The sequence below is a fragment of the Vigna angularis genome, chromosome 2 (genome assembly GCF_016808095.1).
Source record: "Vigna angularis cultivar LongXiaoDou No.4 chromosome 2, ASM1680809v1, whole genome shotgun sequence".
NCBI classification, from domain to species: Eukaryota; Viridiplantae; Streptophyta; class Magnoliopsida; order Fabales; family Fabaceae; genus Vigna; species Vigna angularis.
In genome coordinates, this window is record NC_068971.1 from 9,241,251 (window position 1) to 9,262,583 (window position 21,333).

Below are 21,333 nucleotides of genomic sequence, written 5' to 3' on the forward strand. Positions count from 1 at the left end.
TTCATAAATTAGTTATATTTTATATTAAGAGTGGGTCATTTCGAAGCTAATTAACTTTTTAATTTATCTGAGTGATTATTAAGTCTTCTGACAGTTTATAATTGAATGTTATGTAACAACTTCTTTATGTTAATATAAAGTTATTAACATTTACAGTTTTAGAATCGATATGTAGTGTTATTTGAAGACCTTAACATATAAATGTATTAGGAGGCCGCCTGCAATTTTCTTATTAAAAGAAAATTTTAACTTATTTATTAATGATAAAATGAATGCATAGCATAATTTTTCAGCTGGCGGTAATAATTGAATTGAGAGAATGAATTCTTACCTCTTGGTGAAACAATTTCTCGATAGTTGTATTGAGATCGTCATGGAAGGTTAAATCAGAATCCTTAGATGTTTGAATTCCTGAAAGCATTGGCACTTTGATGACTCCTTCAGAAAAAGTTATCATACTGGGACATTTAACTACCATGACGATTTTTAAATACGAGCATTGCAGAGTGGCCTTCCCTGAATAAAACCTTACAAGTCTTGGCAATGATTCCAGCTCGATTGATTTGAGTCGTCCAAATACCATCTCAGCACAACCATCTTCATTTTCATCTTTAATAATTTCTTTGATTGACTCACAACTATTTATGATTAGGGTCTCAAGTTTCACCAAACTTTGAACTGTTGCAAATGTGAATAAATACTCCATCCTTTCACAGAGTTCCACTCGCAGTTCTATAAGATTGATGAAAGACACTGCACAATGAACTAATTTTTGTAACTGAGGGCACTTCTCAAGCTTTAACAGTTCAAGCTTTTCAGAGTACGGTTGTACCCAAAGGTGTTCTAAGCCCACCAACTCTAACTCTTTTAGATCTATCAAGTCTAATTGTTTCAATCCCGCAAGTCCTCCATCGTGAACTTGAAGTTTTTGAGAGGGAAATATCTCCTTCAAACCAAAGCATTTCTGTATTAGAAGACTGGATAAATTGGGTAGCTTGTGGAAGAAGTCAAAAGGCAAACTATCTTTCTCGTTGTTATCATCCTCAAAGCACAAAAAAAGAAAAACTATATTGCAAAGAATGTGTTGTAGCAACTGTACTTCTCTAAATAACATAATGTTTTCTTCATTGAGTGCCAAAAGCTTTATGTTGGGAGAAACCTAACAATTAAGGACAAACAAATTCAAAAGAAAACGTGCATGTGTAAGTTAAAAGCATTAAAAGGAAAATGGAAAGAAAAGGAAACAATGTTGATGCTTCGCTACCTTTTCAACTGAAAACATAGGTTGTTGCAGTGGGCTAATTTGAGCCCCTATAGCTCCTTTCTGATTTTCATCAAAGTCTGATGTGAATAGCTTCAATTTAGGACAATAGCTCACAAATAAGGTTTCTAATAACGGACAATCCAGATCATGCTTTCCAGGATAAAAGCAACTCAAGAGTGGCATGTTTACAAGAAATAGCCACGACAAACAAGGGAGTTCAAACATTATTTTGGTTCCATGTTCCATTCCATCTTCCTTTTCAGCTATTTCTAACAGTTTTCCACAATCGATTATTTGAAGCTTCTTAAGTTTCCCGAGATTTCTTGCTAGGGATGAAGAGAACAATGCTATCAAACTTCCACAACCATTAACAACCACTTCTTGCAAATTATGAAAGCTGATAATTCCTGTGGAATTTTCCTTCCATACATGTTTCAAATTTGACAAGTTGTTTAAAGTAAGTTTTTTCAAACTAGAGACTATTCCCTTTGTCTTGTCCTCACTCTCATCAATGTCAAATATTACCTCGACTGCATCAGAACTATGCACATTCAACTTTTCTAAGTTCTTCATGTAAGGGAGTACATGAAATGGAATTACGATAGCTCTTTTGCATGCTGCATCAAATTCTAATTCCTTGAAACTACCAAAGAAATTGTCTGAAATAGCAGGTTTTATGTGCTGAACTCCCGTCATCTCAAGATATTCATCAAGAATCATGTGCTTTGAACGGTTGAAAAACTCCTAAAAAAGCAAGAAATTCAATATCAGGTTATAATTAACAAGTTTCATACGCTTCGTATTTAGTTAATAAGATCACTAAGATTTACCTTTAGGAGGCCAAAATGTACACCAAAATTTTCAATTTTTTTTTTCTAAAGAGGACATATGGGCTCGATTCTTTCATAACCGTTGGAAAATAAACTTTCTACTTTAGTTCTATGAACAATCATGGTCAAAAGGTTGATTAAAATTTTAAAATTATCACTCTGGGATATCTAGATAAGGTAAGATGAGTTTGATAAAGCTCGACCAAGATCAAATATAGCTCCATCAAGTCGGATACAACTCGACTAAGGTAGATACAACTCGAACAAGGACGGTTACTGTTCGGCCAAAATTAGATACAACTCTTTTTATTCGAGTTTTTTTAATAGAACATATGGTCTCGCTTGGTGAAATAACTTATGCCATATATGTACTTTCTATTTCGGTTCCATGAACAACCAAAGTTAAAAAGTCGATTGAAATTTTAAAATTGTCATTAAATTTATAATTTTTTTATCTTATTATTAGTCTTTAGGCTTCAATTTTATGAATAATTGATGTTATAGAGTTATAATTATAATTTTCTAAATAATTATCCATCAAACTAAACCTACTACTAAATAATATAATATATTCTAATTGATTTAAGGTTAAGAGAAGAGTATTTTATAACACAGGAGAAAAAAGTAGTAATGTAATACAAAAGAAGATTATTTAGTTTACATACAAAAATTTAATTAGGATAAGTAATTCTCACCTTTTCATGAAATAAGCTTTGGACAGTTGTGTTGATATCGACGTGGAAAGTGAGAAAAGGATATGATGGATATTAATGAGTAATGTTAGTAAAACATTTAATTCATATTTGTGTACCTAGTAAAATAATTGTTTTAAAATAGTTATCCTTCAAACAAAACCTATTGCTAAATAATGTAATATATTATAATTGATTTGAGGTTAATTAAGAGAAGAGTATTTTATAACACAAGGAAAAAGAAAGTAATGTAAAAAAAAAAGAAGACTATTTAGTATATATAAAAAAATTAAGTAGGATAAGTAATTCTTACCCAATGAAATAAGCTTTCGACAGTTGTGTTGAGATCGACGTCGAAAGTGAAATCAGAATCTTCGGATGTTTGAATTCCCGAAAACATTGCTAGTTTTATGACTCCTTCAGAGAAAGTTATCATATTGGGACATTCAGTTACCATCACATTTTGTAAACATGGGCATTGCAAGGTGGCATTTCCTGAATAAAAGCTTATTAGCTTCGGTAAGTGTTTTAGCTCAATTGATCTGAGTCGTCCCAATATTATCTCATCACAACCATCTTCCTCTTCATTTCTTGCAATTTCTTTGATTGATCCACAATTATCTATGATTAAGATCTCAAGTTTCATCAAACTTTTGAGTGTACCAAATGTGAATAAATACTCCATCCTTTCGCAGTGCATCACTAATAAATACTTAAGATTGATGAATGACACTGCACAAGAAACTATTCTTTCTACCAGAGGGCACTCGTAAAGATATAAGAATTCAAGTTTTTCAGTGTATGGCTGTACCCACGTGTGCTCTAAACCTATACACTCTAACTCCTTTAATTCGAACAAACATAATCGTTTCAATCCTGCAAGTACTTTGTCGTGAACTTGAAGCTTTTCAGAGGAAAATATCTCCTTCAGACCAAAGCATTTGTGTACCGTAAGCCATTCTAAATTGGGTAGCTTGTGAAAGAAATCAAAAGGCAAACTATTTTTCTCATTGTTATCATCCTCAAAGGATAGTATAAGATATTTTAATTCACAAAGAAGGTCTTCTGGCAAACGAGCATCACTCATTAGCTTAATGTTTTCCTCATTGAGTGTCAGTTCCTCCAGTTTGCGAGAAACCTGACAATTGAAGTCAAAAAAATTCAAAAAAAGATATGTTGATGTTAGTTAGATACTATTAAGAGAAAAATATATCAACGAAAAGAAAAGGAAGCACAAAAGGATTAAATTTGAATGTTTTGTTACCTTTTGAATCGAGAACAAAGGTTGTCGTAGCAAGCTTATTGGAGCCTCTAAAACTTCTCTTTTACTATCATCATCAAAGTTTGATCTGAATAGCTTCAGCATAGGACAACATTCCACATTTAATTTATTTAACAAGGGACATTCTAGATGATGCTTTCCAGGGTAAAAGCAACTCAAAAGTGGCATATTCCAAAGATATAACATGGTTAAACGAGGAAATTCTAACATTAATGTCATTCCATACTCCATTTCATCTTCCTTTCCAACTATTTCTACCATTTTCTCACATTCCTTTATATAAAGTGTCTCCAACTTCCCAAGATTTTTGGCGAGTGATAAAGGGAACAATGTTACTAGGCTTCCACAACCATCAACATCCACTCTTTTCAAATTGGAAAAGCTGAAAATTCCTTCGAGATTTTCCTTCCATACACATTTTAAATTTGACAAGTGTTTTAAAGTAAGGTTTTTCAAACGAAACACCATTCCATAGGTCTGGATTTCACTCTCATCTATGTCAAATATTAGTTGTGCTGATTCACATTTCTCCACATTCAATTCTTCTAAGTTCTTCAAGTAAGGCAGTACATGAGAGGGAATCAAAGTATTTCTTTTACATGCTTCACCAAATTCCAATTTCTTCAAACAACCAAAGAAATTGTCCGGAAAAGCAAATTTACCACGTCGATCTTTCCTCTCGGGATAATCAACAAGATTTATATCCTTTGAATATTCAAAAGAAACCTTAAAAAGAGGAGAAACTAAATGTCAGATGTACATGACAATCAATGATTGAATAAATATATAAAAAGTCTTTTATACTAATTCTTATGGTATATATGACCCGCACTTTAGTTCATTATATAATTTGTTATAAAACCAAATTTGGAAAAATGAAAAAAGTGGAAATTGTTTCAAATAATTTGAAGAGTATATGATAAAGGTCATCGTTTACACAAATTTGATTGTGAAATTATGCTAGACATTTGGATATCAAATCCAACTTGATAATACAATCCATAAACCTTGACCTAATGAAAATAGGAAATAAATTACTTAAATATGTACAAAACGACATAATGTCCATGCTTCATATTATTTATGATTTGCAAAAGAATTGAATTATTAGTTATGAACATTTTCAAAGAAATTAACATTAAATTATCTGTGGAGTATGATGCAATGAAAATTTGTGATGATCAACATACTTTAATGCATACCTGGTTTGTGAAATGTGTTTGTAGAGTGGCATTCAAATCACCTTCCCAATACCATTTGTCTTTTTCTCCTGGTTCAACATGTACTTTTTGTAGCTTTGGAGCACTTTGGACTTCAGATAACTTTTTCATTTGAGGGCATTCACTTACTACTAATTTTTCTAGTAGTGGGAATTTTAAGTCGCACTTCTCAACATTAGAGAAATTTGTGAGATTTTGTAGAGACACCAATTCTAATGATTTTAATTGTTTAAACTCAACCTCTAGTACTTTTTCCTCTTCATTTTCTGCAACAATTTCCACAATTAATGGACATGAACTTACCTTCATCGTTGTGAGTTGATTTAAAGTTTTAGCAGTTGAGAGTGTCATTAAATTCCTCATCATACAGTTCACCACTTCTAAGGATGTTAAGTAACTAAAAGATACCGAGGATGATGCTAGATTTCTCAATTTTTTGCATCCACTGATGATTAAGCGTTCTACCCTTTGAAGAAGCACATCATGCTCAAAACCAATCTCCTCTAGAAACCACATGCTACGTAATTTTAACTCTTTAAGTTGCATAACACCACCTATTTTTTCAGGTGAACTAAGACTTTCACGAGTACAAATTCTTTTCATGTGACAAAGTCCCAATGTTAAACTTTTCAAATTGGGAAGTCTGTGAAGAAACCAAAAGAGAACTTCATTATTCTTCAACCGGTACAAATTAAGTTCTTCTAGTTTGTGCATTCTGTGAACATTAACAATGTATTTTTGCAACCACTCTGCTTCCTTCAAGCTCACCGACATGTATTCCAAATTATATATTGCCTAAATAAATTAATAAAAAGACTTATTGTTAGTATTAAAGCATACTAGTTGAATAATAATTTATTATTTTGATTTAAGAAATAAAAGACGTAATCTCACATCCTTCTTAAAGGTTGCGGATTCACGCTTTTCATAAAAAACAGGACATATTCTATATTTCCAAGAACAAGCTTCAAAAAAGAACTTCTGATTTGTATCTGAACGAACTTTATGTACCTTTTTTGTTGCTAAAACAATTGGTTGTTCTGATGAATTTGTGATTTCTGAAGTCAATCCTTTGAGCATGCTACAGTCGACTATTTTCAATTTCTTTAATGGTGGCCACTCTAAAGTATGAATTCCTGAGTAGAAACTCCTCAATTCATGCAAGTCTATTAATGATAGAGTGTTTAGATGAGGAAATTTAAAGGTGATAGCAGTTGCACTTGAATGTTTGTCCAAAGCAATAATCTCTGTCATTGCCCAACAATCCCATATCTCAAGGACTTCTAGTTTCTGTAGGTCATTGGCAATAGAAACTGGAAAGAGATATTTCAATTTTGGACTCACATCAACTCTTATGCTTTGCAAATTATTACATTTGAGTATTTCACCAGTGTCACCCTTCCATACGTTCACCAAATTTGGCAGGTTTTCTAGAAATATATTACCCAAATTTGCTTCAATAATATCACAAGTGTGCGGAATATTTGCAAAATCAAATATGTTTTCAACCAATTCGCAATCTTTAACTGTCAAGCTTTGAAGGCTTTGCAATCTTTGCCCCATATAATTAGGAAAAATTGTAACAAGTTTATGGCACTCTCTTATCATCAAAGAGTTCAAATTGCTAAAGGAATGTAAACCAATATCAGATTTCCAAATTGTACAGAGTTTCTCCATGCAGATAATCTCCATTTTCTTCAACTTAGGAAAAACATCAATATACTGTTACAAAAAAAATACTTTATAGGTGAGCAATTAAAAGACCTGATTACTTAATATATCAAACAACAAAGGATAACATTAATCAAACTCAATATTAAATGAATCCACACACCTCTGCATCTTCCGGACGAAATATATCTTCCATCATTTCACATTCACTTACAAAAATGCTTTCAAGATTCACCAAACTTTCAGCAATAGAGAATGATAGTAAATACTTTAAATTACCGCAATCGGTCACATTCAATGTGAGCAAATTTTCAAAACAATGGTCATATTGGTCACTCCATATCTTTTGGATGTTGATTGAGGATAACTCCAAAGATTCTAATTTGGGGATTGAAACCTGTAAGAGCACATAAAATGTCATAACAAGAAGATTTCATTTCAAAAGATATGTTTTTCCCAATAGAAATGTTAAATTATGATGCAACTTCTATAAAGTTAAAAAAAAAACTAAAATTAGGTGAAGTTCTAAGAAATTCTAGATCATTGTGAAGAAACAATCTCATGCCTATATATGTGGTGATGCTCAAGTAACTTTATAAAACATAATAAAGTTTAGTTACATAAAATCAATCACTACCTTATGTAAAAGTCCTCCATTACCCACCGTTTCCAAATCTACCTTCTACAACATATATTTACTTCAATGCTACTCACCTCACTAAGCTTGTCAAACTCTCCTTAAATTCTAATAGTGTTACCAAAGTTACACATGGTAATCTAGTAGGCGTAGATGTAATACCCAACTATTTCTGAAAAAGACTTTCCTACTAGTTTCCATATCAATCGCAAAAATTTTCTAAGAAATTTTCAAATAAATCAAGGATCTATCGATCTTAAGGAAAAAATTAGTAGACTTTCTTGAAGTATATAAGCAAATATTAAAGAGGTATAATGATGACTTTGTCAAAATTTTCTTTCAATCAAAACAAAAAGTTAAGGTCTCAAAATAAAGGAAGTGGAGGAAAGAAAATAGGAAAATCTAGAAATAAATAAAACATCATAGAAGCTTCTCTGATTCCAAATGAGATAAATATCTTCAAGTGACATTTGCAAGAAGTCAAGTCACTTGGAAAAAGAATGTTGACATTGCAAAAGGCCACGGTGTCAACACTATAAGCAATTTGAACTCATCGAGAATAATTGTCACGAAAAAACATGTGTCGAATAAAGCAACATCTTCCTTAGGCTACTTGAGATTCTAATGATGGAACAAATGGAAATTGGTTCTTGGACTGGGATGCAATAACCACATGGCCCTAAACGCACTTAGAGCTGTTAAATGAGTCTCTTTAATAAGATTTGGCTCTAGCCCCATGTGGGTTGAAGCCAAAAAAGTTCACAAGACCAAAAAAATCCTTCATTAAAAAAGTTCACAGGGCTAAAAACCCCTAAAGCCCTATAGGGGATGTTGCTCCCTTCACCACCACACTTTCTCCCTCCACCACTGTTGTGACTTTGGCAAGTGTACCAAATCGTTCAAGTAATAAAACCGGTAAGACCGGATATCGTTTCCCAAGAGACTCGTGTCCTAGACAATCGTAATAATAACTAACTAATTTAGACTAAAGAATGATTCCATATTTTTGTGGTTTTGATACGATTAAAGTAAAGATAATGCGGGAATGATAAAAGTTGATCTTTGATAACTTAAACGTTAGAAATGCGAGTGATTAGAAATGGTATGAAATGGTATTGTTGGGGGTATGATTTCACCTACTTCACTCTTATGCATAGAAAAACACTTCCTCTTTATTAATATGCCAATGTCAATCTACTAAATTACTCAAACCCAATCCCTTGGTAGAAAGAGCCTAGACTTACTTCTTAAACTCCAATCCCTTGGAAAACCTAACAAGTTCATCCGCTTTAAGAATTGAGATTCAAGACAACCAAAGGTCTTAGTTCTATCCCTAGATACAATTTCCTTTAGGTGTTTAATCCAATTCTAGATTCACCCAATATTTCCCAATATCAAGCAAACCCTAAAATCATGATATGGTTGAATCAATCATACAAGCTTTAAGTAAAGGAATTAAACACTAACAATCAATCAAAGAGGCATATAATCATTCAAAACAACTGTAATTTACATAAGAGATCCGTGGTTACATCAATCCCCAACAAGAATGAAACTAGCTCTCCATGAATGGAGAGCTTGATCTTACAACAATGGTGGAAATGGAAGAAGGAGGAGGACCCAAGGATGAAGAAGGGCTGTTCCCACAGCTCCTAGCTCGCCTCTGGACGCTCCAATTGAGAGAAATCGTGTCTGGGATGCCAAAGATATCAAAGCCCTTCTAATTTGGGGTTAAATAAACCCAATCTGCCAAATCAGCAACAGGCGCGCTTGAGACCGCGCTCCAGCGCGCGAAAACAGGAAAAAGGGCGCTCCAGCGCCCTTTTGTAGGGGGCGCTCCAGCTAGCTCCAGTCCTGGTGCAGAGCCCGCTCCAGCGCCCATGGAAAAAGGGCGCTCCAGCTAACTTTTTCCAGATTCTGGTTCTTCATATTTTTGCTGTTTTTGCTGTTTTCTTGTTTTCTCTGGTTCCAGCACTCTTCATTTGATGCAGAGACTTCTTCCAACTAATTAACTTGTATAAATAAAGGGGTTAATGATCAATTTATCTAATTAAAGCTTAAGATGAAACCACTTCTTAAAGTAAATGAAAACTAGGATTTACAAGGTAAAAAGGATGAGAAAGAGTTGATATTTTCTCTAATTCAATACTGAATTCATAGTAAAATATGCCACTATCAACTCCCCCAAACTTAGAACCTTGCTTGTCCTCAAGCAAAAGGTATCTGACCGTCAAACAAAACATATTTCAAAGATTACAGTTGGATTCATAATACATTGCTTAACTTGAAACAACTAGAAATGTGTATCATGTTAGTTCCACTATGATGCTCACAACACAATCAATCAATCAAATGCCATAGTTTATAGGAGATCAACAGTCATGGCAGGATGCTTTACTAAATTATGTAGAACCAATCCTCACTTAAGATGGTGTTTCACTCTAATGCACTGGTGTATAAGGATGTGTGTCTATCACTCTACTATCAAATTGTCACACAAATCAACTTTGCCATTTGTTTCAACCAAATTAAACACATTCACAAGTAATTCAACATCACAAGGACTTTCATTGGCTTGTATTGTGGCTGGGCTAAGAAGGAACATGGTTTTTCTGGATAACAAAGCACCTTGAGCTAAGAGATCAAACAATTACAATCATGAATAAAAGTTCTCTTTTGCTTCACTTAGATTACCACCAATGTCGAACTTATCCCAACTTTCTTTCATTCAGTTCTTTTTCTTCTCTCTTTTTCTTTCTTCCTTTTTGTTACATTTGTATCTTTTAAATTTTTCTCAATTCCTCCTTTCATAACAACTCCCCCAAACTTAAACCATTCTCCTGCAGTACAGATGATTTCTCTATTTAGCTCAAGGTAAGGAAAATAGGGAATTTTCATTTGGGCTTTAAGGTTCAAAAAGAGTCATTTATCAATCAAGGTCGAAAGGTTCTGAATTGGTTTCTTTGGCAATATGTGGAAGAAGTAGGAGAGCAAGATGGCCTTGATCATGTGCAACTAACAAGCAAATGGTTCATATCAGAGAAACTCAGGCAAAATCAATTGTGATCAAATATGATAGCATTCACAAGAAAATTCTAAGGCACAACATCTCACAAGGTTAACTCAAGGTTCCACAAACATCATCAAGCAACTGCCAAGAATAATGATCTCAGTTAAGCATACAGCATTCTCAGACTTTTTCATGAAGGAAGCAATACAATTTGAACTAAATTGACCCATTTCAAGCATCATTTCAAATCAAACCATAAGCATTATGAATCAACATAAATCTATCAAGTCAGACAAGTCAGCATACTTCAAACACCCTAAAACAAGAATTCAAAGTCATTTCCAAAGCTTAAACTAAAGTTGAAACAGATAAAGAAAACATAAAGTAAGAAAGCAAAATAAAACTTCAAACTGTGATGCCTAATCACTCATATCTGTGTCTTCATCATCAGCATCATCATCCTGATCAGCATCATCGTCATCATCTTCATCATCAGTATCTACAGTGGCAGCTCCACCTCTCCCAGTAGGTTGGGACTGGTCCCCAGGCCATGCTACTCGTGTAACATATTCTTCATTTGTCATAAAACTAGAGGTGGAAGAGGCATGATACAGTTGTCTCATCATCTCTGCTTGAGCCAACCCAATTCTGTTAACGGCCTCTAGTTTTGCATCAAGTAAAGCAAACTGCATGTCAGTCATCTGATATGGGTCAGATGAAGGTGTAGAAGTCCGTGGACGATGATGGTTCCTGGGAGATTGTGGTGGTTGAATGGGAACATCTTCCTCATCAATGCAGAATTGAGTGTAGTACGCCATGTCAATGGGTTTTCGAGGCATCTCAAATGGTGGAGTAGATATATCCACTCCTGCCTGCTCACAAAGGTGAGTGATCAATGAAGGGTGGCCTAAAGGAGCTTTAGCCTGAGGGGCATGGGCACAAGTAGTGATTTCATTGGCAATGAGTTTGCCCAAATTGATTGACTTCCTTGAGAGGATGCAATAGAGTATAATGGCGCGGTTGGTGGTGAGATCGGACACATGTGATGAAGGAGAAATGTTGGCCAGCATGAGCGCCATCCAGAATTTACTGAGAGGAGTAAGAAGTGATCTCCTGATGTATAGGGGTTGTTCCTGCCTGTTTCTCTGAAAAGTGCCCCCAGTGATGCACAAAGTCCTCTCAATGGCTTCATAGTCTATCTCATCTCCCAGTAATGTCTCATAATCAGTTGGCTCATTTGTCTCTTGCCAATTCGTATTGAGGAAGTCATTAATTGTGTCTGCATTAAAGGGAACATACCGACCTCGAACATAGCTGGCAAAAGGATCAGCATTCCTGGAGAAGATCTTGGCATTAGTATAGAATTCCTTGACCACTTCAACATTGGCAGGGGCTGGATAAGTAGTCAAGGTGCTCCAATTTCTCCTTCTTATAGTATTGGTGAACCTTGGTATGTCATTGGGCATAACCACAACCTTCCTCTCCATCAACAATTTACGTTTCTGCACTGAGGAGTAGTGTTTCTGATGGTCTTTAGTTAGGAAAAGGTCTGAGTACACCTTTTCCTTCCTCCTTTGACCCCTTTCAGTGTTAGCAGCAGTGGTTTTGATCCTTTTCGAACCTGAAGATGAAGCCATTTCTGCATAAAAATTTTGAAACGAAAGTTGCCAAGTGAGATTAACCAATGTTGAAAACACACATTTACCAAATACATTTAGGGAAAGGCTCAAATAACAGATTCCAGGGCATAAAACACAATGGATAAAACATTAGAAACATTAAAACGCATGCTGGAACAATCAGAAGTTGAATTGGACAGCAGCTACAGAGTGCAGCCAAAGCTGCAGTGGGGAGCTTCGCGCGCTGGAGCGCCCCTCGCTAATGGGCGCTCGAGCGCGCTTCGGCAGAGAGGTCTGCAGGAGCTGGGGCTTCCACTTCTCGGTCAGCTGAGTTCAAGCTTAATTCAATAATGTATTTGGTTCATAACAACCCAATGATTCCTATTTATCTCTACCTCACAGCCTCAAATCACAAGCACAAGTGCAATCAACAAAATCGAAGTGAAAAGCATGTGGAAAATGGTAAAACCGAGATAGATGCAAGGAGATTCAGCCAATTGGGGAAAAACAGAAAAACAAGCATCAAACTTGACCAATTATCACAATCAAATAGAAATTCAGAAAAACAAAGTGCAAAAATGAAAAGGGAGAAGATCAAAACCCTACTTGAGTTGGAGAAAATAGGTTGGAAGGAAGCCAAAGTATGGTGTGACCGTGGGTGAGTGTTAAGGTTGAGTGAAAGTTGATTTGCTAAGAGGGAGTGAGAATGGGGATGAGCAATGGTGGAATGAGTGGATTGGGGTCTTAGGAGTGGTTTGGAAGCGGCTTGGGTACGAGTTGAAGTGAGCCAAGTGTTATTAGGGTTAAGAAAAAAAAATGAGTTGGACCATACACTGTGCATCCAGGCCCAAAATTAAGTGCAGCATTTTCTGCAGAAACGGCGCTGGAGCGCCCTTCGGCTATGGGCGCTGGAGCGCGCGATGGGCATTTGGCCAGGAAAAGCAGTGCAGCGAAGACGGCGCTGGGGCGCCCCTGAGGAATGGGCGCTGGAGCGCCATATCAGCAGACAGTTCTGCAGAATTTGACAACTGTACCTATGATTTTTGAAATTTGATACTTCTTGGCACTCAATTCAGTCCAGATTAATGTGGTTTCACTATATAAACATGATCAAATCCCTAAGGGGTGAAATTGAGGGCAAGAATGCCAGATTAGGTGCACACTTCCAAAGCTTTTTAAGTCTACAACTCAAGGTTTCAATTTTTGCACTTTGAACATACCTAAACTCAACAAAACCATTCAAAACATACTCAATCACACAAGAACACATAAAAACAGATTGAACAATTCTAAAACACAACAATACACAATAAAACTCAACATTACACTAGTTCACCATTAACAACACAAAAACTACAATTGAAACTAACATGCTCCAAAATAACCAAATCAGATTAAAACAATCAAAAGCAAAATCACACAATAAAAATACACTCAAATAACAAAATCACACAAAGAGAAAGAGTTAGAAAGCTGGGTTGCCTCCCAGTAAGCGCTTGTTTAACGTCATTAGCTTGACACCATTAAGCTCAAGGGTCAGAGAGGTGGATGATTGTAGTGAGACGTTGGATCTCACCACCTAGGTAATGTTTCAATCTCTGTCCATTAACCACCCAACTTCTTGCTGGATCATCTGAAGTAGGGTCAACCAATTCGACTGCTCCATGAGGTTTTACTTCCTTGATGGTAAAGGGTCCAGACCACTTTGACTTCAACTTTCCTTGAAAGATCTTGAATCTAGAATTGAAAAGGAGAACTTGTTGGCCAGGTTGAAATTCTCTCTTCAAGAGCTTTTTGTCATGATACAACTTGACCTTCTCTTTGTAATTCTTGGAGTTATCATAAGCTGTCAATCTCATTTCTTCCAACTCCTGTAATTGCAGCTTCCTCTTTTCTGCAGACAAGGTAGAATCAAAGTTCAAGAACTTCAGGGCCCAATAAGCTTTATGTTCCATCTCCACCGGTAAATGACAAGATTTGCCATAGACTAGTTGAAAGGGAGTCATCCCCACAGGTGTTTTCATTGCAGTCCTGTAAGCCCACAGAGCATCATCCAGCTTTAATGACCAATCTTTTCTTGAAGAAGAAACAGTTTTCTCAAGAATCCTTTTGATTTCTCTATTTGAAACTTCTGCTTGCCCATTGGTTTGAGGGTGATATGGGGAAGCAACTTTATGTTTCACCTCATAGTGTTTTAGTACCTTATCCAGCTGATAGTTGCAGAAATGTGATCCTCCATCGCTGATAAGAATTCTTGGCACCCCAAATCTTGAGAATATATTCTTCCTCAAGAATTTAATCACAGTGGTTGCATCATTCTTCTGACATGCTATTGCTTCCACCCATTTGCTGACATAGTCCACTGCAACCAGAATATACTCATTAGTATAAGATGAAGGTAGGGGACCAACAAAATCAATACCCCAGCAATCAAAAACCTCTACTTCCAGGATGTTTTGTAGTGGCATTTCATGTCTTCTTGAGATAGTGCCCATTCTTTGACATTTATCACAGTTCTTGGCGTGGGCATAAGCATCCTTGAATATTGTAGGCCAGTAAAATCCAGATTGGAGGACTTTGGCAGCTGTTCTTTCACCATTGAAGTGTCCTCCATAGGGTGAGTTATGGCAATGCCACAAGATTCCTGCTGATTCTTCTTCAGTAACACACCGCCTCAAGAGATTGTCAGCTCCTAGTTTGAATAAATAGGGGTCATCCCAAATAAACTGCTTAGCATCATTTAGGAATTTCTTCTTTTGTTGCCATGAAAGATCATCTGGAAGGATGCCCGCAGCTTTGAAATTAGCTATGTCAGCAAACCAAGGCCTTTGTTGGACCATCATCAAGTTCTCATCATAAAATTCTTCACGGATTTCTCTTTCTTTATTTGTAACTTCATCATTGACAAGTCTAGAGAGATGATCCGCAATGACATTTTCGCTTCCTTTCTTATCCCTGATCTCCAAATCAAATTCTTGCAACATAAGAACCCATCTTATCAATCTTGGTTTGGAGTCAGGCTTGGTAAGCAAGTACTTGATAGCAGCATGATCAGTGTAAATAATCACCTTTGATCCGATGAGATAAGGTCTGAACTTCTCTAATGCATACACTATTGCCAAGAATTCTTTCTCAGTTGTGGCATAGTTCAATTGAGCTCCATTCAACACCTTGCTGGCATAATAAATGCTGTGAAACACCTTTCCTCTTCTTTGGCCTAGGACAGCACCTATGGCATAATCACTGGCGTCACACATCAACTCAAATTCTTGTTCCCAATTTGGACCAATTATCACTGGTGCAGAAATTAACTTGTCCTTGAGAACCTTAAATGCAGTTAGACACTCTTGATCCAACACAAAAGGAGTGTCTTTTACTAAGAGGCTGCAGAGTGGCTTGGCAATCTTGGAAAAATCTTTGATGAATCTTCTATAAAAACCGGCATGACCAAGAAAGCTTCTGATTCCTTTCACATTTGTTGGTGGTGGCAGTTTTTCAATAACTTCCACTTTAGCTTTGTCAACTTCAATTCCTCTGGAAGAAATCTTATGACCTAGAACAATACCTTCAGTAACCATGAAATGGCATTTTTCCCAATTGAGAATAAGGTTTGTTTGAATGCATCTTTCAAGCACAATCTCTAGGTTTGATAGGCACAAGTTAAATGAGCTACCAAACACTGAAAAGTCATCCATAAATACTTCAATGCATTTTTCCACTAGGTCAGCAAAAATGGCTTGCATACATCTCTGAAACGTTGCTGGTGCATTGCATAATCCAAAAGGCATCTTCCTGTAAGCGAAAACACCAAAAGGACAAGTAAAAGCAGTCTTTTCTTGGTCTTTAGGATCCACCACAATTTGGTTATAACCAGAATAACCATCCAAGAAGCAATAGAAAGCTTGACCAGCTAACCTTTCTAACATCTGATCCATGAAAGGAAGGGGAAAATGATCCTTCCTTGTAGCCTTGTTCAGCTTTCTATAGTCAATGCACATCCTCCACCCAGTTACTGTTCTCGTAGGTATGAGCTCATTTTTATCATTACACACTACGGTCATACCACCTTTCTTTGGCACTACTTGTACTGGACTCACCCATGTGCTATCAGAAATAGGATATATGATTCCAGCTTCTAGCAATTTCAGAACCTCTTTTCTAACTTCTTCTTTCATTACAGGGTTCAATCTCCTCTGCGGTTGAGCTACTGGTTTGAAATCCTCCTCCATGAATATCCTGTGCATGCAGTAAGAAGGACTTATTCCTTTTAAATCAGATATTGACCACCCGATGGCTCCCTTATTGGCTTTGAGAACTTCAATTAATTTCTCCTCTTCTGCAGGAGATAGAGAATTGCTGATGATGACTGGTTTGCTACCAACTTCTTCTAGAAACACATACTTCAAATGAGGGGGTAACATTTTCAACTCAAGTTTGCCATCTTTGACTTTTTCCTTGGAATTTATATCTTCAATCTTTGCTTCATGAGGGGGAATTTCCTTCAGAGCATCCAAGTTAGTCAGACATTCATCAATCAACTTTTCTTCTTCTTCATTAAGAGCTTCACAAGCATCAATAAGTGTCTTCTCCAGAGGGGATGAAACATAAGCTATTTTCTCATTATTTGAGCATACCTCATCCAGAACATCAACTTGAAAACATGCTTCATCATCATTGGGGTGAGACATAGCTTCAAAAACATTGAAATTCACTTCTTCATCCTGTACTCTCACCTTGAGTTTGCCATTATCTACATCAATTAGAACTCTTGCAGTCTTCATGAATGGTCTACCCAGAATGAGAGGAACCTCAGTATCCTCCTCCATCTCCATTATTACAAAGTCCACTGGAAAGACAAATTTGTCAACTTTAACAAGCACATCTTCCACCACCCCATGAGGGTATTTAATAGATCTGTCTGCTAATTGTAAAGTCATCCTTGTAGGTTTCAGATCTAACTCTCCAATCTTTCTGAACATAGAGAGGGGCATTAGATTGATGCTTGCTCCCAAATCAATCAGAGCTTTCCCAATAGCTAGATTCCCTATAGTGCAAGGAATAGTAAAACTACCCGGATCTTTGAATTTAGGTGGGAGAAGCTTTTGGATGATAGCACTGCAGTTGCCTTGTACTTCAATAGTCTCTGCTTCAATATACTTTTTCTTCTTTGTGAGTAAATCCTTCATGAAGCGAGAATAGGCTGGAATCTGTTGAAGAGCTTCAGAGAAGGGAATTTTTATTTCCAGCTTCTTGAATATATCTAAGAATCGCTCAAATTGCTTTTCCTTCTCCTTTCTTGTATACACCTTTGGATATGGAAGGTGTTTCACTATTTCTTTTTCTTTTTGAGGTATTTCTTCTTCTTGCCTTTTATTAGTCTCTTCTTCTTTTCTCACATCCTCTTCTTCATTTTCTCTGTCATTTTGATTTTCTTCTTCTATCTTTTTCTTCTCTTCTCTTCTTGAACTTTCTTCCTCAATTATTCTTATTTCCTTCCCACTTCTGGTGGTTATAGCTTTGCACTCTTCCTTTGGATTTGTTTGAGTATTAGCAGAGAATTGACCACCCTGTTGATTTGCCAATTGCTTGGCCAACTGACCTACTTGCACTTCTAAATTTTTGATTGAAGCGTCAGTGTTTTTCTGATTTTGGATGGATTGCTGTATAAACATCTGCAAAGTATCTTCTAATTTTGCTGTTCGATCATTTTGAGATGCATACTGTTGCCCAGGTTGGTAAGGATTTCTACTACCTGAAGCTCCCTGTGCTTGTCTCCATCCTTGATTTGCAGGATTAGGAAAAGGATTGTTGAAGAAATTTTGACGTCCTTGGTTCCCCATATAGTTGACTTCTTCAGATTGGGAACTCCCAGGAACTTGACAATGACCATTAGGATGATCATCTCCACAGAAATCACATCTCATGACTTGCTGATGTGGTTGTGAATGAGCTTGCAGTGCTTGTAGCTGCTGAGGTAACTTAGCCATGCTTTGAGTTAACAGCTCCATTTGTTGAGAAAGAAGCTTGTTTTGAGCAAGTAGTGCATCCTGGGCACTCAATTCATACACTCCTCTCTTCTGTGCTGGAATTCTCCCATGTTGGCTCCTCAAATCAGTGGAAGCCATATTTTCTATCACAGCAATGGCTTCATCAGCAGTCTTAAAAAGTACTGAACCACCAAAGGATGCGTCTAATATCATCTTTGTATGAGGTTGCAAACCATTACAGAAGGTTTGCACTTGCATTTCTAAAGTGAATCCATGGCTGGGACACTTTCTCAATAAAGATTTAAATCTTTCCCATGCTTCACAAAGTGGTTCATCTACTCCTTGGACAAAAGTAGCAATGGCAGCTTTCACCTCTGTGCTCTTTGATGGTGGAAAGAAGCGTGCTAGAAATTTGTGTTCCACATCTTCCCAGCTTGTAAGACTTTGATTAGGCTGTGACTGGAGCCAAGCCTTTGCTTTTCCATTCAGAGAAAATGGGAAGAGTCTCATGTACAATGCTTCTTCATCCTCCCCTTGTACACCCATAGTACCACATAGCTCATAGAAAGTGACCAAATGAGCATGGGGGTCTTCATTGTCCAGGCCAGAGAATTGGTTTGAACTGATGAGCTGGAGTAGAGCAGGCTTCATTTCTGCCAACTTGTCACCCATAGTGGGCCTCACAATGCTAGAGAAATTTCTCGGGCTTGTATAAGTGATTGAGTCCCCTATGGTTCTCCTTGGAGGTGGTCCTGCGCCAGCCATCCCGTTCACAGAAGAAGAATCAAAAGATTCTATGATTTGATTGTTGAAAGAAGTTGAGGATTCAAGAGCGGCTTGTGCTGCTAGAGCTTTTCGTTTCCTAGTGTCACTATTGTTCCTTCTAGCTGCTTTCTCAATCTCAGGGTCCACAAGGAGTGGTTCAGATGACACAGTCCTCCTTGTACGGATGTTTCCCTGCATACACTAAAAAACAACCAAACTCGTGCCACAAGTTAGCCCGAAAATAAAGATAATACTTACAACAAAATAGAAAATTATACACAAAAAGATAAAGCCTAAATCGGTTAAAAATCACACAAAAGTCTAGTTTTAACACGGGTCCCCGGCAACGGCGCCAAAAACTTATTGTGACTTTGGCAAGTGTACCAAATCGTTCAAGTAATAAAACCGGTAAGACCGGATATCGTTTCCCAAGAGACTCGTGTCCTAGACAATCGTAATAATAACTAACTAATTTAGACTAAAGAATGATTCCATATTTTTGTGGTTTTGATACGATTAAAGTAAAGATAATGCGGGAATGATAAAAGTTGATCTTTGATAACTTAAACGTTAGAAATGCGAGTGATTAGAAATGGTATGAAATGGTATTGTTGGGGGTATGATTTCACCTACTTCACTCTTATGCATAGAAAAACACTTCCTCTTTATTAATATGCCAATGTCAATCTACTAAATTACTCAAACCCAATCCCTTGGTAGAAAGAGCCTAGACTTACTTCTTAAACTCCAATCCCTTGGAAAACCTAACAAGTTCATCCGCTTTAAGAATTGAGATTCAAGACAACCAAAGGTCTTAGTTCTATCCCTAGATACAATTTCCTTTAGGTGTTTAATCCAATTCTAGATTCACCCAATATTTCCCAATATCAAGCAAACCCTAAAATCATGATATGGTTGAATCAATCATACAAGCTTTAAGTAAAGGAATTAAACACTAACAATCAATCAAAGAGGCATATAATCATTCAAAACAACTGTAATTTACATAAGAGATCCGTGGTTACATCAATCCCCAACAAGAATGAAACTAGCTCTCCATGAATGGAGAGCTTGATCTTACAACAATGGTGGAAATGGAAGAAGGAGGAGGACCCAAGGATGAAGAAGGGCTGTTCCCACAGCTCCTAGCTCGCCTCTGGACGCTCCAATTGAGAGAAATCGTGTCTGGGATGCCAAAGATATCAAAGCCCTTCTAATTTGGGGTTAAATAAACCCAATCTGCCAAATCAGCAACAGGCGCGCTTGAGACCGCGCTCCAGCGCGCGAAAACAGGAAAAAGGGCGCTCCAGCGCCCTTTTGTAGGGGGCGCTCCAGCTAGCTCCAGTCCTGGTGCAGAGCCCGCTCCAGCGCCCATGGAAAAAGGGCGCTCCAGCTAACTTTTTCCAGATTCTGGTTCTTCATATTTTTGCTGTTTTTGCTGTTTTCTTGTTTTCTCTGGTTCCAGCACTCTTCATTTGATGCAGAGACTTCTTCCAACTAATTAACTTGTATAAATAAAGGGGTTAATGATCAATTTATCTAATTAAAGCTTAAGATGAAACCACTTCTTAAAGTAAATGAAAACTAGGATTTACAAGGTAAAAAGGATGAGAAAGAGTTGATATTTTCTCTAATTCAATACTGAATTCATAGTAAAATATGCCACTATCAACCACCTCATTCCTGTTTTACTCCTCTCTTTATTTTTTTCATTCCTATTTTACCCTTAATAAAATTTTAGGGTTAATATCTTTTAACCTCTAACCACTCTAATCCTTTTTCACCTCAACCCACAATAATCCTCCACTCTAATCCTCCACGCAGTGAGAACTCTTCTTCCTCCTCTTTTTGTTTCATGTTTTTTTTCTTCTTTTTCACACTTCTTCTTCTCATTCTAATTGTGGTATGTTTGAGAGTATGGTGAATTTTCATTAGTTAGTGTGCGAGATTGTAAGTGGTGGTCGAAGCAATTGATCAACGTGCAAGATCAGTGTGGTGGGGTGCGGTGGTGTGAGAAGATTCATCGTGAAGGAGGTGCATAATAAACCCTAAAAAGTAATCGTATAATCTTTAAACGGATGTGATCATCCGTCAACGGATGTCAACATCCGTTTAAGGGAAAACGGATGCCGATATCCCTTTTGCCTTAAACGGATGTCGATATCCCTTCTTCTCTTTAAAGATTATACGTTTATTTTTCAATTATTTTTATTAGTTTATTTTTTATATTAATTTTAAATATATTTTAATAATATAATTTATATGTTTTGATGTATTATTTTTGAGAAGATGGATGTGGTGGAGTTGGAGGGTGGGAATCTAAAAGAAAGAGAAGGAGAGTTAGTGGTGGGGCTGA

General features: G+C 36.6%; 1 protein-coding gene across 1 annotated transcript in view; it reads right to left on the reverse strand.

Annotated features, from left to right (window-relative positions):
- The window catches only part of LOC108327688 (uncharacterized), a 49,530-nt gene that overhangs the window by 6,590 nt on the left and 21,607 nt on the right, over window positions 1-21,333 (reverse strand). The window contains exons 4-10 of the mRNA XM_052873488.1: window positions 7,123-7,356; window positions 6,300-7,010; window positions 5,271-6,083; window positions 4,051-4,794; window positions 3,100-3,924; window positions 1,265-2,008; window positions 332-1,159 (exon numbers count right to left, since the gene is read on the reverse strand). Of these exons, the coding sequence (XP_052729448.1) occupies window positions 332-1,159; window positions 1,265-2,008; window positions 3,100-3,924; window positions 4,051-4,794; window positions 5,271-6,083; window positions 6,300-7,010; window positions 7,123-7,356 (4,899 nt within the window). The remainder of the gene's footprint in view (window positions 1-331; window positions 1,160-1,264; window positions 2,009-3,099; window positions 3,925-4,050; window positions 4,795-5,270; window positions 6,084-6,299; window positions 7,011-7,122; window positions 7,357-21,333) is intronic.